Source organism: Bos grunniens, chromosome 1, assembly GCF_055505025.1.
Source record: "Bos grunniens cultivar Pamir isolate PY7600 chromosome 1, Bosgru_T2T1.0, whole genome shotgun sequence".
In the NCBI taxonomy this organism is placed as follows: domain Eukaryota; kingdom Metazoa; phylum Chordata; class Mammalia; order Artiodactyla; family Bovidae; genus Bos; species Bos grunniens.
In genome coordinates, this window is record NC_141165.1 from 21,801,126 (window position 1) to 21,819,136 (window position 18,011).

Consider the following 18,011-nt stretch of genomic DNA (forward strand, 5'->3'; position numbering starts at 1 on the left):
ACATAATAAAGACATACCCGACAACCATCTAATAAATCTTCAGGTGCCTGAAATGCACTGATATCCAAATTTTCCAGATTTTCAATTGTAGGTTCCAGTTTGCTATTAACTGAATTACATATTGATTCATTTATGCAGCTTGCATTGATGTTGGAAATATGGCTGACATCTGAAAGAGTACGACCTACATATTAAAAACAAAGATGCATAAATTTATGGAAATAAAATAACTAATCACATATTTTCCTATAGGTGAACTTTTCTTATACCAGAAGAGCCATGAACAATCTCTAAAGTAAAATTTAAGTGGCTTTACTGAAATCTTGGGGGTCAAGTATGAAAAGGGAAAATGAATCTAATTAAGCTTCATTTTAATGAAAATATACTTAATATATTCTCTTAATAGTGACTGGCTTCCAATAAAAATCTGAAGTTGCTGACTTCAAGGTCCAGGAAGGTTATATTGGAAAAAAATTTGGTAACATTTGTAATATTGCCAACAACAAGTATACATGGTACTTCCAAAACAGAAATGTTTTTTAAATTTTATATGAATACAGATGATCTATAACAACTGTAGCAAACTAATAAAGAAATAGGACTAATATCCACATGCCAGTCAAGTTTTAAAAACTTAATTCCCTTAAGTCTTTATTAATATTCTTAATTTCTTTAACTATCTTGTGCATTATATAAGGATATGAAAGAAAGTAGGTATTCATTAGAAAATGAAATAGCAGAAGTTCTGGACTAATTTTTTTTTAATATAATTTGGTTATTTTATTATACAATTACACCTGGAAACAAAGTAAGAAAAGAGAGAATTCTCTACTGTATCTCATTGATCCTATTAACAAATCAATCCTTACACAGAAAACTGTCTTAAAAATGACTGCTTAATCCCAAAGAGACTTACTATCAATTGTGTTGATCTGGCCAGTAGGAGTTGAAGTATCAGGCATACTCTTTGCTTCTGATCTAGGCTCTGTCTTGTATATGGATTCATCCTGACAAAAACCTTTCTCAACACTGTCAAAAAACCACTGCGTGGTCACACAGTGTACATTCCATCTCTTGGCACATTCATATTTTTGACCTATTATGTCAATTAAAAAAGAGAAAAATGCAAGCCATTAAAATCCATCTTTGCAGAAATATTTATATGAAAGCTTATGAAAAAAATTCACCTGAAACAAAATTAAAATTACCAGCAATTACTCTTCAACGGTATGCTATACAGTGTATTAAAAGGCAATATATTAGGTTATTATCCAATTATATTTTATGTGTGTTGTGTTAAATACACATGCTATGTGAGGGGTTTATCTTTTACAAAATTGCAGAGACAGAAGCCATTACTGGGGTAACTGAAATAAAATTTCTGAATATAGCTTCCATCTCTTAAGTTCTTTAAACCAGCTTCTTAATCTGTAACATGTGGATAACTCACAGAATTTAGTGGTTTTACACTTTTCACTTTTAAACTAATTACTGTGTGTATATATACATACACATATATTTATGTGTATATATACTTCAATTCCTACTTAACACAAGTATTTAAATTGCTCTGACACTCTGAAGAAACCATGCTATCTAAAGCAGTTACTGCTCAGGAGACTCTGACCCTCAGTTTCATACTATAAGGAATAGGGTTAAGGGATAACAGTATATTTATAGTTTATAGAGATATATGAGGATGAATACGCTTAGATGGAAACAAAGGTGACATGATACAATAAAACATTTTGGAAAGTAGTTTCAAAATACATATTTCTAATATAAAATGTAAAAATTTTTTTTGCAATTACAGTTGTTCACAGTGACACCTAGGAAGAAAAAAACAACATTGATATCTAGGTAAAAACTCTCTGTGTAGGTAAAAAGAGACAATAAAAATGTTAATACAACTCTGTTCTCATCAATTTTTATATATTTTCAGAGAATCAGTAAAAATATTCTCCAGAATAGTTATAATGGTTATAGAACGCCAAAATTAATTGCAATTTTAAGGAACTCTTTTTCCTGGTAATATATTTTTCTTTTAGTAGTTTCATGTTCTTCAAGGTGTATCTTCAAGTTAAAATTTGCAGTTTACTCAGTAAGGATAATTCATTCAATTAAAAATGAAGCCAAGCCTTTAAAATTTATTATTAGAGGGCTTCCCAGATGGCTCGTGGTAAAGAATCTACCTGCCAATGCAGGAGACACAGGTTCAATCCCTAGTCCAGGAAGATCCCACATGCTGCGAAGCAACTAAACCCGTGAACCACAACTATTGAGCCTATGCTCTAGAGCCCGGGAACTGCAAGTACTAAAGCCCACATACCCTAGAGCCTGTGCCACTTAACTAGAGAAGCCACTCCAGCTGGACAGCAGCCCTTACTTGCTGCAACTAGAGAAAAGCCTATGCATCAACAAGACCCAGTAGAGCCAAAAATAAAGAAAAAAGAAATGTGCATGTTTATGAAATATCAGAAGTAAAAGATATTCTATCATCTATTTGGGAAACAGTTTTACCTTTTGGTTCTTGCACAATGAGGTGTGTACACTCATTCATTTTCAACTGTCCCATGTACTGTCCTCCATGCTTTACTGTTAGCTGCTGAACTGATTTCCTGTCTAAGGTACATAAGCCAGTCACACAGATTATGCAACCAAGAAAAATAGGACACTTGAAGTCTTCCATGTTTATATCAGTATATCTAGCTATTTTCCTGGGGAAAATGAACAAAACAAAACAAAAAACCCGTAAATTAAGATATCAAAATACCAGGTAGTTTAAACTTTATCAGAAGAATGACAAACAACAGAAGTAACACTAATGTTTTCCTCATTTCTTAGGAATTTGATCAATATTAAAGGAAACTGACAAGCACACTTAGAATTATACTAACTGCTCATCTAGCTCAAACCATGTCTCTAAAAAAATTAATGTTTCAGAGCCTCAAATAAAACTGTTTTAAGTGAAAAAATACATATATTTCAGTTAACTATAAATCCATGCTGGTCAAAGCAGTGCACTTTCCAAACTTACAAGTCTAAAATTCTAACTAAAAATTCAAAGATTCTTTGGTTGCCTACTAAAAAGACAGACTTTTAATTCTTCCATTATACTATACAAATAACAAGCAAAGATTTTTGGCAGAATGCCAACAAAAATATCATTCTGCTGCCCTGGTAGGTAGGTGTACTCATGAAACAGGCTAGGAATGATGATGATGCCAATATAGAGACATGTTTAGAATATGCTGGATGGTGCTGAAAGGAAGACTGGAAAATGCCTACTTAATTTAAACAGTGGTAACTAAATACGTATTGGTTGTTAATCGAATTCTAAGGGAGACTCAATTCTATCTTTTGAAATAGGCTCTAAGCTCTATGAGGCCAGGGATGATGTCTTGTTTTGCTCTCCAGTTACCTAATGCCTAGTTCAGGACAGGTACATAAAATGGGCTTAATTAACATTTACTGAATAATTACATCTCAGTTAATGGGTTATATATGTTTATATTCAACCTTAAATATGTTCCCTTTGGGAAGAAATACAAATACCGAAGTGGCTAAAATTTATTCTCCATCCTAACATGAGGGCTGGAGAAAGAAATGGCACCCCACTCCAGTGATCTTGCCTAGAGAATCCCAGGGATGGCGGAGCCTGATGGGCTGCCGTCTATGGGGTTGCACAAGAGTTGGACATGACTGAAGCGACTTAGCAGCAGCAGCAGCAGCAGCAACATGAGGGCATGGTATTGAAAGATAATGCAACATAAAAGCTACAGTTGCCACACAGATTCTCTCAACTATTTTATCATTGTTCACTGCTGAAAACAATTCTATTACCAAAGAATTTATTATCTCGTAGCAAATGTTAAGTCCATAGCCCAGTCTACCTAACAACTTATACCTTGATAATAAGAACTTGTAGATTATCTTTTGTTTTCATTGGAGAAAAGAGTAATGATCCAATTTTTGTCCCAAATAACAAATCCATCAGTTCAGTTCAGTCACTCAGTTGTGTCCAACTCTTTGCAACCCCATGAATTGCAGCACGCAAAAGCCTCCCTGTCCATCACCAACTCCCGGAGTTCACCCAAACGGATACCATAAACCGCCCCCCATGAAAACCCGTAATATGCCAAAATGATAACACTTATTCAAATCTAGAAAATATCTAAAATATCTCTTACTTCTCCTGTGACTTCTCCCAAAGTGTTTTTATCCAAGAGGGAAGCAAAATAGGTTTCTTTAGGTTTGCAGCAACTAAGTATTTTTTGCTACCAACTTCTCCTGCAATAAGGTGAGTTACTGATACGTTAAGGTCTCTGTATACGCGTCCACCCATCATTTGTACATATTTATGAACTTCTTCCTGTAGCCCCAAAAGAAAATTAATACAGAATCAAACAATATTTCTTCCATTTTTAAATACAATGTCCGATAAACACTGTTTGTTGTTCTTAGCTTGAACACACAAATATTTCTCATCACTACAAGTTAAATAATTCATGAAGTTATTTTTTAGAAGATAAATATAAAGTATAAATTTTAGAATTACCTTTATGCACGTTATTTTCCTATGTTTGTCTTTTGCAACTCCATGAATTTAACCATTTTTCTTCTACAGTGAACACTATATATTTTAATATACTATGAAGGACTGATGTTGAAGCTGAAACTCCAATACTTTAGCCACCTGATGCGAAGAGCTGACTCATTTTGAAAAGACCCTGATGCTGGGAAAGACTGAAGACAGGAGGAGGGGATGACAGAGGATGAGATGGTTGGGTGGCATCACCGACTCAATGGACATGAGTTTTGGGTAAACACCGGGAGCTGGTAATGGACAGGGAGGCCTGACATGCTGCAGTCCAGGGGGTCACAAAGAGTCGGACATGTCTGAGCAACTGAACTGAACTGATGCACATACTTAAAAATATACAAATGACATACTGAATATAGAAAAAATATGTGTAAATCTCAGAATCCTTTTTAAAAGATTAACTATGGTGGAAAAAGGTGACTCAAAGACAAATTTATTGATATTACAGAGAAAAAAGTGAGTTTCCTTTTAAAATCAAAACAAAAAATTTTAAGTAGCCAGTTTGCAATAAAAGAGTCCACTGCTTTCAATTTTGAAGAGAAAGCCTTTGACAAAATTCAACATGCATTTATGATAAAAACTCTCCAGAAAGCAAGCACAGAAGGAACATCAGTTCAGTTCAGTCGTGTCCGACTCTTTGCGAACCCATGAACCACAGCATACCAGGCCTCCCTGTCCATCACCAACTCCCAGAGTCCACCCAAACCCATGTCCATTGAGTTGGTGATGCCATCCAACCATCTCATCCTCTGTCATCCCTTCTCCTCCTGCCTTCAATCTTTCCCAGCATCAGGGTCTTTTCCAATGAGTCAGCTCTTCACATTAGGCGGCCAAAGGAACATACCTCAACATAATAAAAGCCATATATGATAAACCCACAGCAAACATTACCCTCAATGGTTAAAAATTGACAGCATTTCCCCTAAAGTCAGGAACAAGACAAGGGTGCCCACTCTCACCACTACTATTCAACCTAGTTTTAGAAGTTTTAGCCACAGCAATCAGAAAAGAAAAAGGAATAAAGGGAATCCAGATTGGAAAAAGAAGACGTAAAACTCTGACTGTTTGCAAATGACATGACCCTATACATAGAAAACCTAAAGACACCACCAGAAAATTACTAGAGCTAATCAATGAATACAGTAAAGTTGCAGGATATAAAATTAACACACTGAAATCCCTTGCATTCCTATACACTAACGAGAAACCGAAAGAGAAATTAAGGAAACAATTCCATTCACCATTGCAACAAAAAGAATAAAATACTTAGGAATAAATCTACCTAAAGAAACAAACGGAGAAAGCAATGGCACCGCACTCCAGTACTCTTGCTTGGAAAATCCCATGGACGAAGGAGCCTGTTAGGCTGCAATCCATGGGGTCGCTAAGAGTCGGACACGACTGAGAGACTTCAGTTTCACTTTTCACTTTCATGCACTGGAGAAGGAAACGGCAACCCACTCCAGTGTTCTTGCCCGGAGAATCCCAGGGACGGGAGAGCCTGGTGGGCTGCCGTCTATGGGGTCGCACAGAGTCGGACATGACTGAAGTGACTTAGTATAGTATAAAGAAACAAAAGACCTATATATAGAAAACTATAAAACACTGATGAAATAAATCACAGATGACACAAACAGATGGAGAAATATACCATGTTCATGGATCAGAATAATCAATATAGTGAAAATGAGTGTATTACCCAAAGCAATCTATAGCAATCACTATCAAGCTACCAACATTATTTTTCAGAGAACTACAACAAATAATTTCACAATTTGTATGGAAATACAAAAAAAACTCAAATAACCAAAGCAATCTTGAGAAAGAAGAATGGAACTGGAGGAATCAATCTGCCTGACTTCAGACTATACTACAAAGCTACAGTCATCAAGACAGTATGGTACTGGCACAAAGACAGAAATATAGATCAAAGGAACAAAATAGAAAGCCCAGAGATAAACGCACGCACGTATGGACATCTTATTTTTGACAAAAGAGGCAAGAATATACAATGGAGAAAAGACAATCTCTTTAACAAGTGGTGCTGGGAAAACTGATCAACCACTTGTAAAAGAATGAAACTACAACTCTTTGTAACACCATACACAAAAATAAACTCAAAGTGGATTAAAGATCTAAATGTTAAGACCAGAAACTATGAAACTCCTAGAGGAAAACATAGGCAAAACACTCTGACATAAATCACAGCAGGATCCTCTATGACCCACCTCCCAGAGTAACGGAAATAAAAGCAAAAATAAACAAATGGGACCTAATTAAAATTAAAAGCTTCTGCACAACGAAGGAAACTATAAGCAAGGTGAAAAGACAGCCTTCAGAATGGGAGAAGAGCAAGCGAAGCAACTGACAAAGAATTAATCTCAAAAATATACAAGCAGCTCATGCAGCTCAATTCCAGAAAAATAAACGACTCAATCAAAAAATGGGCCAAAGAACTAAACAGACATTTTCCAAAGAAGACATAGAGATGGCTAACAAACACATGAAAAGATGCTCAACATCACTCATTATTAGAGAAATGCAAATCAAAACCACAATGAGGTACCATCTCACGCTGGTCAGAATGGCTGCTATCCAAAAGTCTACAAACAATAAATCCCGGAGAAGGTGTGGAGAAAAGGGAACCCTCTTACACTGTTAGTGGGAATGCAAACTAGTACAGCCACTATGGAGAACAATGTGGAGATTCCTTAAAAAACTGGAAATAGAACTGCCATCAGATCAGATCAGATCAGTTGCTCAGTCATGACCCAGCAATCCCACTGCTGGGCATACACACCAAGGAAACCAGAATTGAAAGAGACACGTGTACCCCAATGTTCATTGCAGCACTGTTTACAATATCCAGGACATGGAAGCAACCTAGATGTCCATCAGCAGATGAATGGATAAAAAAGCTGTGGTACATATACACAATGGAATATTGCTCAGCTATTAAAAAGAATGCATTTGAATCAGTTCTAATGAGGTGGATGAAACTGGAGCCTATTATACAGTGTGAAGTAAGTCAGAAAGAAAAACACCAATAGAGTATATTAACACATATATACAGTATTTAGAAAGATTGTAATGATGACCCCATATGCAAGACAGCAAAAGAGACACAGATGTAAAGAACAGACTTTTGGACTCTGTGGGAGAAGGCAAGGGTGGGATGATTTGAGAATAGCATTGAAACAGTATATTACCATATGTGAAACAGATCGCCAGTCCAGCTTTGATGCATGAGACAGGGTGCTCAGGGCCAGAGCACTGGGATGACCCTGAGGGATGGGATGGGGAGGGAGGTGGGAGGGGGATTCAGGATGGGAAACACATGTACACCCATGGCTGATTCATGTCAATGTATGGCAAAAACCACTACAATATTGTAAAGTAATGAGCCTCCAATTAAATAAATAAAAAAAAGACATACAATATCATCTAGACTCTGTTACATGTCATAAGCACCAAATGCAAGGTCTTTCAAAACATCCCCTATACAGTGAAAAATTAAGTGTGCAAATATATATTGACGATAGTCCACTTAATACAGCAACACCTACCCTTCTGTCTTTTTCCAGGCTTGTACAGGACACGGTTACATCAGACATAACCATGTTATAAACTGGATGTTCAGCTCTTGGGACACATCGCTGGTGGTGCATACAAAATATGACTACTTGAGGACCAACAATTCTGCAACCAAGCTACAAAAACAAGGAAAGATTATTAAGTAGGAAGAGACGGTTTTAGAAAATTATATTTTGTAACACTGTATTTACCAATTCTTTAGAGAAGTTGATCACTGCAGAAAACCCACCAAATTGTTAAAAAAACAAACACATGTTATATAATTTCTCAGACATACCACACATTAACACACAAGCAAATCAAACAACGGAGGCTATCAAAAGAAATAAGCTCCAAAAGTTACACTCACTCTAAATTGCCATTAAAATTTTAATCTCCAAAACAAAATCTTAGCAATAGGGGATACTAGTAATAGCCTTATGCCATAATATTTAGGAAACATCTACCTTTACTGTTCAAATGAAGCACCCAGCCAATGAGGCAGTGAAGTGTAAGAACCCAAATAATTCCCCTCTAAAATACCTATTATGCTACAAAAAAAGCATAACCCTAGGTAGTTTCTACATTCGTTTTTAAACACTGTTCACAACTCAGTGTTTTTCCAAGAAAGGCCCACAAAAACTTCTCGTAAGGTATCACTTTCATTGATAACTGAGAAAAGTTAACAATCTTGCTCAACATCAGCACATCCAGGCCAGACTAAAAAGCCTACAGTTGCCAAAGTTACCAAAACATAACTGATGTAAATGTCTACAGGGTAAATGTCTATTTCTATCTTTTTGGTCAGTCTTAAGAAAACTGAGTATTCAATGCTATTGCTTCTATCTGACAAGAGGTGTTATTTCCAAAAGGAGGGTAAGACCAATAATGCTTTTGGCAAACATGGGCACAGACCTTCCATATACTGTATAGTACTGCATCTAGCTACTCTTCTATGTTTTCTTCTCCTTCAAACAAGAGTCACTTCTTTGTAATTTGGATGGAATTATAGCCAGTTTACTTTTATTTCAATGCTTCTCTCTTGTCCAGACACCAAAAAAGTAATGAGTCAGTAGACTCTAGAATCAACAAAAAGAAATAAGATGGCTCAATGATATATTAGCAATGCTCATCCCCAATTCGCTTCCTTTTAGCATATAAGTTTTCATACCCTATACAAAGCACAGGTACTAAAATTCAAGAGCACACAGTAAAGACAGTAAGGAAACAAATCCTTTCTTACTCTACAATCAAACTGGGTTTAAGTACATTAGAACTTCATCAGTAAATACTTCATTACTATAGGGTTAAATTATACTTAGTGAGGTTAAATTCCCTGAAATATAAAAATCACATATTAAGCAAAGTCTGTTCTGTGCTGTACTTAGTCTCGTTCAGTCGTGTCTGACTCTTTGTGACGCCATGGACTGTAGCCCGCCAGGCTCCTCCATGAGGATTCTCCAGGCAAGAATACTGGAGTGGGTTGCCATGCCCTCCTCCAGGGGATCTTCCCAACCTAGGGATCAAACCCAGATTTCCTGCATTGCATGTGGATTCTTTACTGTCTGAGCCACAGGGAAGCCCAACCAAAGCCTACTGGAACATAATTACACTTTAAAAATACTATTCTGATCTTTCAAAACCAAAAGATTCCTCTCAATTCATAATATACAAAATACATGATGACCAGTAAAGAACTTATGTCCAGCAAAAACAAACCAAAAACAGTACCTGAAAGAACACACTAAAAGTTAGCAAACCTTTTTGAGATGATCAAAGGCATCACCACTAAAGGGGTCACAGATATACAGTGATCTATCATTCTCCTTTATTTTCAATGCCTCTTCTTCTGTAATAATCTGAAGATATTCTTCTGATTGGAACTCTTTTATTGACTGAAAGAAAAAATAAGAATGCATATGAAATTATTCACCTGTATTTATGTCCTATGAACTCTTATCTTCAAAATCCATCTCAAATCCAGCCTTCTTCCTATCAAAAGGAACCATAATCTCTCACGGGGCCTGTGCAGGAGTCTCCAAAGGGGTTCCTTCTCATCCTTTGCCCTAAATCTATTCTCCACACAGCAGCTACTAATCTTTTCAACAATACAAATCAGGTCATGTCACTCTGGTCAAAACCTCCAGGAGCTTCCCACCACACTCAGAATAAAATCCTCATTTCTTACAATCACCTACAAGACCACAGAGTCTGGCCCTTGCCTGTCTCTGTCTTCCCATGCTTACTTCTTCCTCTAATCCCTTTTGCTTACTCTTCTCTAGCCACTCATGCTTTCTTTCCAGACCTGGAACAAGCTAAGTATGACCTCATTTAGAGGTTTTGCTTTCTCCCCCTGCTACCTGGAATACTCTTCCCCCAGGACTTCACCTGACTTGTTTCACTTCAACCGCATCTGCTCCCATGTCACTTCCTCAGAGATGATTTTCCTGATCCCACTTTTCTAAAATATTCTTTCCCAATTTTACGAAGAAAGTAACACAGATGTAGTATTATGTATACTAGCATATATAATATGTATAATATTATATATACATACATACACACTGTTTTTGTCTCTCTCCCTTGTAAGAAGAACGTTTCATGATCTATCTTGTTTGGCAACATATCCTGGCTCCCAATAAGCACTCAAATATTTTAACAAATTTTGAAGTCCTTTCATTAAATACTTAGGGTGATCCTTTTAAAACGAGTAAGTCAGCTCATAATACTCTTCTGATTAAACTCCCCTAGTGGCTCTCCATCTCACCGGAAGAAAAAGCCAAAGTCCTTAAAAGAGACCACAAGGCCCTCATTACTTCTTTATTTTACTCTCTGAAGCAAACCTTAGCATTCATCCCACATCTCCTGTTCACACTACACTTGAGCCACAATAAAGCAGGACAGTCACTGCAAGCACCTTCCCAGGGCCTGTGCATGATTATCCCCTCTGCCTGAAACTGAAACCTTCCCCACATATTCCACACGGCTCATTATCTCACCTCCTTCAAGTGTTTGCAAATACCAACTTCTCCACAAAATATATCACACTATATTTAAAATAAATTGTAAACTTCCCTTCTTCCTTAACAAACATCTTCTGGAATGTTTTAACTTGTTTCCCATTTCTCCTCCCACAGCACTTTGCACCTTTAACATACTATATAGTTCACACACTTATATATCTGATTAGTTTATTTCCTCTAGCTAGACCAGAATGTAAACTCTGAGAAAGTATGGATCTTTGCCTGCTCTCATTATCTAAACCACTGTGTATCCCAAGTATTTGAACAGTGCTTATCGGATGATGAACACAATAATTATTTGCTGAATGAATGAACTTTAAAGAAAAACGTGCTACAAGTGTTTCTTAAACATACATAAGATCTTGTTAAAAAGTAGATTCCAGTTGGTAAGTCTGAGTTGGGGTCCAATTTCTCAGGCCACGGTGATGCTACTAGGGGAGACACTACCCCTACATCCTCCCACATGAAACTATATAATGAAACATAGTTTTAACAATTTACAAAAACAAAAACTGAAGTGTAACCAATATATGACTACCTCAAGTTTTTTCAACACACAAAGGTCTATGGTTAGTAGACAAAAGAAAACTACTTAATTTCTAAGACTAGTAGGCCCATCACTTTCAATATAAAAGTCAGTAAAGACTTCAAGCCCCCCAAAATACATGATCTACTAGAGTAAAACTATTATGAAAATAAAATAACCATGACTAAGACATAAAAGGCCTAAGTCAAAAACACTAGAAACAAGAAAATGAATTCACAGAAAGACATTGTCAAGTAGTCTTACCTCAAGAGCTTCAAAAAAACATTCAGAATTGTCTGAAGACTTTAAAAACTTCACAAAAAACGGTTCTTTGTCATTTTTGGACATTTCTGAACTGTCAAAATAAAGGAACCATTAACAAGAGCAAAAACACATTACATATAAAGTTAAATGTTTAAAGCACCTGTTTTTCTGCGCAAATAAGAATGCCGAAGGACAAACATTCTGGTCTTGCCCTTGAATTCGTTTACTATGGTTTGTAGGAAACAGTAGAATGTGGACAAAATCAAGGGAAAAGATGACAACAACCAGTCTTCGTAAATCAAAATACGAAATTAACGTTGCTAAACTGAATTCATCCAGGACCTTTGCTCTGGAGCTCTAAGTCTCCTAAGCCGATGGCCATTCAATTTCATTTAGCCTGAGAATGCTCAGAACGATTAAGGTCCCTGAGGTCATCTGCGGCCCTCGACATAGGTTAAGCCCTCACTAAATGAACTTTAAATATAAACATGAAAGCCAGCCATCCAAGTTAGGGCCCTAAAAGGCCAGACGCTCTCGCTCCCCAGCTGCCAGGGAAAAGTCCGATTATCGGTCCAGCCCCAGTCACGTGCTCTCTGGTGTCTCATCCACCGGTCCGGGGGCCGGTTACAAGGTCCGGAATCCAGGGCCCCTAAGGCCAGAGGCGGCGTCGAGGACCCCTCCCCCGCCCCGCCTCCCCACCCCCTCACGAGGTGAGGAGGGAGCTGGGTGCTCACTCTGAGCTTCACTCACCTCGGTGGAGCCAGGGGATCTCCGGCCGGCGAGTAGGGGGCCGCGCGGCCCGCGGGACTGCGGCTGGGGTCGGGCGCCAGCCCGGCGCACACCCGCCGCAACCAGCGGCGCCCCCGACCAAAGCAAACGCAGACCCGGAAGTTGCCGAACCGCGAACCGACTTTCGCGCCAACCGCGCAGTTGTGCCCGTACCTTCCGGCGGAAGTGACGCTACGACAGCTGCGGGGGGCGGAGGGCGGAGACGAAAGAAAGCGGCGGTAGCGGTTGGTTCCCACCCGGAGGCTAAGGTGTTACAGGGAGGCTGTGGCAGAAGCTTGGCTTGGGAGCTGGAAGGACGGGTTTTGCCTTTGCTGGGAATTGGCGAAGCGCCGAGGGCTAGGGCTTTGAGGCGGCGGATCAGAGGTATCTTAGAGCAGGAGTTCGCTACTCCAGGGCCAGGGAAGGTTAGTGGTGGAAGCAGAGCCGCTCCCCCATTTCTCGCGTTGCCGCCTGAACTGCCGAGCTCCCCCTGCCCTGGGAAAAATTGTCTTCTACTAAACCGGTCACTAGTGACAGAAAATATTGGGGACTGATGCCTCAGAGCAGACCCTAACATATCCAAAAAAATAAAGACAGGTAAAAGAGGGTTTCTTTAATAAATACTTTATGCCGAGACACCATATGTTATCTAAAACAACTCTGGGAGGCAAATACTGATTCGCATTTTACAGATGTAAAAACTGAGGCTTAGGGAAATTAAATGAAGTGTTTGAGGTCACAGTAAGTGGTAGAAGTTTAAGACTGCACCCAAGTCTTTTTGTCTCCATGGACTGGTGGACTGGATTATTTTCCTCCAGTATAGCCCAAATGTGCTCACCAACTACAACAGCCAAGTGTCTTAAAGGAAAGAAAGATGTCAGGATGACGTGAATTACACGCCTGGTGCGTAGGGGGTCTTTGCCAACTTTAGTAGTGCCCTCTCCAGGACTAACACCCCATTCTCCTACCTCACTACTCCCACCCCATGAGCATCTCATTTTTTTCTCTGTAGCTTCCCAAGTGTTGGGCAGATTGTGGGATGGAACCTAATGTTCAAATGGAAAAGGTATGGGGAGAGGAGGCGAAATAGGATTGTAGATTCTCTAGTTGTTGATAGCCAATGACAAACTGCTTGGTCAGCGTTTCTCCTCATTTTATTCTTGACTGTTGAGAGAAAATCATGACTTGAGTAACCTGAGAGTTTAATGATCTGTACCTTGGTTTTTTAAATGTCTAAAGATGGTAGACAGCATCTTGGGTCAAAGTGTGTGAACATTTAAGTGGAAGGTGAGTCAGAATCAGAAACACTGGGACTGAAAGGCCTGTTGTCAGGGAGGAGGTGAGGAAAGCCTTACAGATACATCAAAGTTACTACACTTGTTTAAAAAAAAAAAAAAATGAGAGACAACCTTGCCACAATTCACTGTGAAGGAGCAAATCTGAGCTGATATAATAATTACTATTTGTGGGGTGAGTGACAGTGGACACAGGGCTCCTGCTCACTCTGCTGGGCAGTCCTCTAGAAAATGGTCATTGTTGGCCACTGTCAACTTTAAAAACTGCACAACCTAAGAGTGGCGAGTTAAGTTTTATTTGGGGCAAAATAAGGACAGATATTACTTTGCCAACAAAGGTCTGTCTAGTCAAGGCTATGGTTTTTCCAGTGGTCATGTATGGATGTGAGAAGTTGGACTGTGAAGAAAGCTGAGCACCGAAGAATTGATGCTTTTGAACTGTGGTGTTGGAGAAGATTCTTGAGAGTCCCTTGGACTGCAAGGAGATCCAACCAGTCTGTCCTAAAGGAAATGAGTCCTTGGTGTTCATTGGAAGGACAGATGCTGAAGCTGAAACTCCAATACTTTGGCCACCTCATGCAAAGAGTTGACTCATTGGAAAAGACCCTGATGTTGGGAGGGATTGGGGGCAGGAGGAGAAGAGGACAACAGAGGATGAGATGGCTGGATGGCATCACTGACTCGATGGACATGAGTTTGAGTGAACTCTGGGAGTTGGTGATGGACAGGGAGGCCTGGCGTGCTGTGATTTATGGGGTTGCAAAGAGTCAGACACAACTGAGCGACTGAACTGAACTGAAGGACAGAAACAGTATGGATGTAACAGAAGCAGAGAAGGCAAGAATACACAGAAGAACTATATAAAAGAGGTCTGGAAGACCCAGATAAGCACTATGGTGTGGTCACTCACCTAGAGCCAGACATCCTGGAGTGTGTGGTCAAGTGGGCCTTAGGAAGCATTACTACAAAGTGGAGGTGATGGAATCCCAGGTAAGCTATTTAAAATCTTAAAAGATGATGCTGTGAAAGAGCTGCACTCAGTGTGTCAGCAAATTTGGAAAACTCAGCAGTGGCCACAGGACTGGAAAAGGTCAGTTTTGATTCCATTCCCCAAAAGGGGAATGTCAAAGAATATTCAAACTATGGCACAGTTGCACTCATTTCACATGCTAACGTGGTAATGCTCAAAATCCTTCAAGCTAGGCTTCAGCAGTGTGTGAACCAAGAACTTTCAGATGCTCAAGCTGGATTTAGAAAAGGCAGAGGAACCAGAGATCCAATTGTCAACATCTGTTGGGTCATAGAGAAGCAAGAGAATTCCAGAAAAACATCTGCTTCATTGACTATACTCAAGCCTTTGACTGTTGGATCACAACAAACTGTGGAAAATTCTTAAGAGATGGGAATATCAGAGCACCTTCAGTTCAGTTCAGTTGCTCAGTCATGTCCGACTCTTTTCTACCTTATGAACTGCAGCACGCCAGGCCTCCGTGTCCATCACCAACTCCCAGCATTTACCCATACTCATGTCCATTGAGTCGGTGATACCATCCAACCAGCTCATCCTCTGTCATCCCCTTGTCCTGCCCTCAATCTTTCCCAGTATCAGGGTCTTTTCAAATGAGTCTGCTCTTCACATCAGGTAGCCAAAGTATTGGAGTTTCAGCTTCAACATCAGTCCTTCCAGTGAACACCCAGGACTGATCTCCTTTAGGATGGACTGGTTGGATCTCCTTGCTGTCAAAGGACTCTCAAGAGTCTTCTCTAACACCACAGTTCAAAAGCAACAATTCTTTGGTGCTCAGCTTTCTTTATAGTCCAACTCTCACATCCATACGTGACTATTGGAAAAACCATAGCTTTGACTAGACAGACATTTGTTGACAAAGTAATGTCTCTGCTTTTTAATATGCTATTTAGGTTGGTCATAACTTTCCTTCCAAGGAGTAAGCATCTTTTAATTTCATAGCTGCAGTCACCATCTGCAGTGATTTTGGAGGCCTCCCCCCCAAATAAAGTCAGCCACTGTTTCCCCATCTATTTGCCATAAAGTGATGGGACCGGATGCCATGATCTTAGTTTTCTGAATGTTGAGCTTTAAACCAACTTTTTCACTCTCCTCTTTCACTTTCATCCAGAGGCTCTTTAGTTCTTCTCTTTCTGCCATAAGGGTAGTGTTATCTGCGTATCTGAGGTTATTGATATTTCTCCCAGCAACATTGATTTCAGCTTGTGCTTCTTCCAGCCTGGCTTTTCTCATGATGTACTCTGAATATAAGTTAAATAAGCAGGGTGGCAATATACAGCCTTGACATACTCCTTTTCCTATTTGGAACAAGCCTGTTGTTCCATGTCCAGATCTAACTGTTGCTTCCTGACCTGCATACAGATTTCTCAAGAGGCAGGTCAGCTGGTCTGGTATTCCCATCTCTTGAAGAATTTCCCACAGTTTTTTGTGATCCACATAGTCAAAGGCTTTGGCATAGTCAATAAAGCAGAAATAGATGTTTTTCTGGAACTCTCTTGCTTTTTTGATGATCCAGTGAATGTTGGCAATTTGATCTCTGGTTCTTCTGCCTTTTCTAAAACCAGCTTGAACATCTGGAAGTTCACGGTTCATGTATTGCTGAAGCCAGGCTTGGAGAATTTTGAGCATTACTTTACTAGTGTGTGAGATGCGTGCAATTGTATGGTAATTTGAGCATTCTTTGCCATTGCCTTTCTTTGGGATTGGAATGAAAACTGACCTTACCTGCCTCCTGAGTAACGTGTATGCAAGTCAAGAAGCAACAGAACTGGACATGGAACAATGGACTGGTTCCAAATTGGGAAAGGAGTATGTCAACTCTGTACATTGTCACTCTGCTTATTTACAGAGTACATAATGTGAAATGCCTGGCTGGCTGAAGCTCAATCTGGAATCAAGATTGCCAGGAAAAATGTCAATAACCTGAGATATGCAGATGACACCACCCTAATGGCAGAAAGCAAAGAGGAACTAAAGAGTCTCTAGATGAAGGTAAAAAAGCATGAAAAGAAGGCTTAAAACTCAACATTCAAAAACTAAGATCATTGCATCTGGTCCCATTGGCCACTTCATGGCCAATAGATGGGGACAAAATGGAAACAGTGACAGACTTTGTTTTCTTGGGCTCCAAAATCGCTGGGGCCAGTGACTGTAGCCATGAAATTTAAAGATGCTTAAATAGGCCAGGTTGATGGAAATGAAAGTGCTTTATTTCAGATGCTGGCAACTGGGATGGGGGGAGGATGGCAGACATCTCTCCAAAAGCTGACTCTCCCCACAAGCAGTGGGGTAAGAACTTTTATAAACAGAGTGGGGGTGGGGCAGAGGCTACATGCAGAAACAACACAGCTCTAACAATCATCTTCAAATTGGTCATCAGTGATCTGACGAGCATCATCTTGATCATTTTAGGCACAGTTAATCTTCAGTTCCAGGGTCCATTTGTTCAAATTTCTTTGTGATCAGTCCTTGGAATTGTGGCAGTTCATGTCCTGGATACAGTCTGGTCATCGTGTAGTTATCTTCTCCACCTGGGGTTTTAGTATCTATAAAACAGCTCATAGTGTATGGCTCAGAATATTATCTACAGCCCTTGATAAAGGTCCTTAATGATGCTTAATGACTACATTATTCCTAAGTCTCTTCTGTTTTCTTTTATCTCCACATTTATCACTTCTCTGATTAAGCTTATTCTTTGACTAAAGTTTTCCACAGACAAAAGGCAGGCAAACATGATGGAGGAGTGGGCAGGGACACGGTGTCCTGCTCCATTTCACTTAGAAGAAAAGCTATAACAAACCAAAACAGCGTATTAAAAAGTATAGACATCACTTTGCCAACAAAGGTCCGTATGGTCAAAGTTATGGTTTTTCCAGTAGTCATGTATGGAGATGAGAGTTGGACCATAAAGAAGGTTGAGTGCTGGAGAATT

The 18,011-nt window shown here is 39.3% G+C and overlaps 1 protein-coding gene across 13 annotated transcripts in view; it reads right to left on the minus strand.

The window, feature by feature from the left end:
- TOPBP1 (DNA topoisomerase II binding protein 1) overlaps window positions 1–14,869 on the minus strand; it is a 73,018-nt gene extending 58,149 nt beyond the window's left edge. For 5 of the 13 annotated variants that reach the window (XR_015132155.1, XR_015132136.1, XM_086315972.1 and 2 more), the window contains exons 1-8: window positions 12,740–14,869; window positions 11,990–12,075; window positions 9,937–10,071; window positions 8,170–8,313; window positions 4,191–4,372; window positions 2,521–2,717; window positions 917–1,096; window positions 18–184 (exon numbers count right to left, since the gene is read on the minus strand). Coding sequence is in view for 10 of the 13 variants with exons in the window: in XM_086315972.1 (XP_086172098.1) it covers window positions 18–184; window positions 917–1,096; window positions 2,521–2,717; window positions 4,191–4,372; window positions 8,170–8,313; window positions 9,937–10,071; window positions 11,990–12,075; window positions 12,740–13,334 (1,686 nt within the window). In the remaining 3 variants the exon portion in view is untranslated. Of the gene's footprint in view, window positions 1–17; window positions 185–916; window positions 1,097–2,520; window positions 2,718–4,190; window positions 4,373–8,169; window positions 8,314–9,091; window positions 9,256–9,936; window positions 10,072–11,989; window positions 12,081–12,739 lie in introns of all 13 variants that reach the window. The other 8 variants (XR_015132141.1, XM_086315994.1, XM_086316004.1 and 5 more) reach the window with 7 other exon arrangements.
- Between the last annotated feature and the right edge of the window lie 3,142 nt (window positions 14,870–18,011).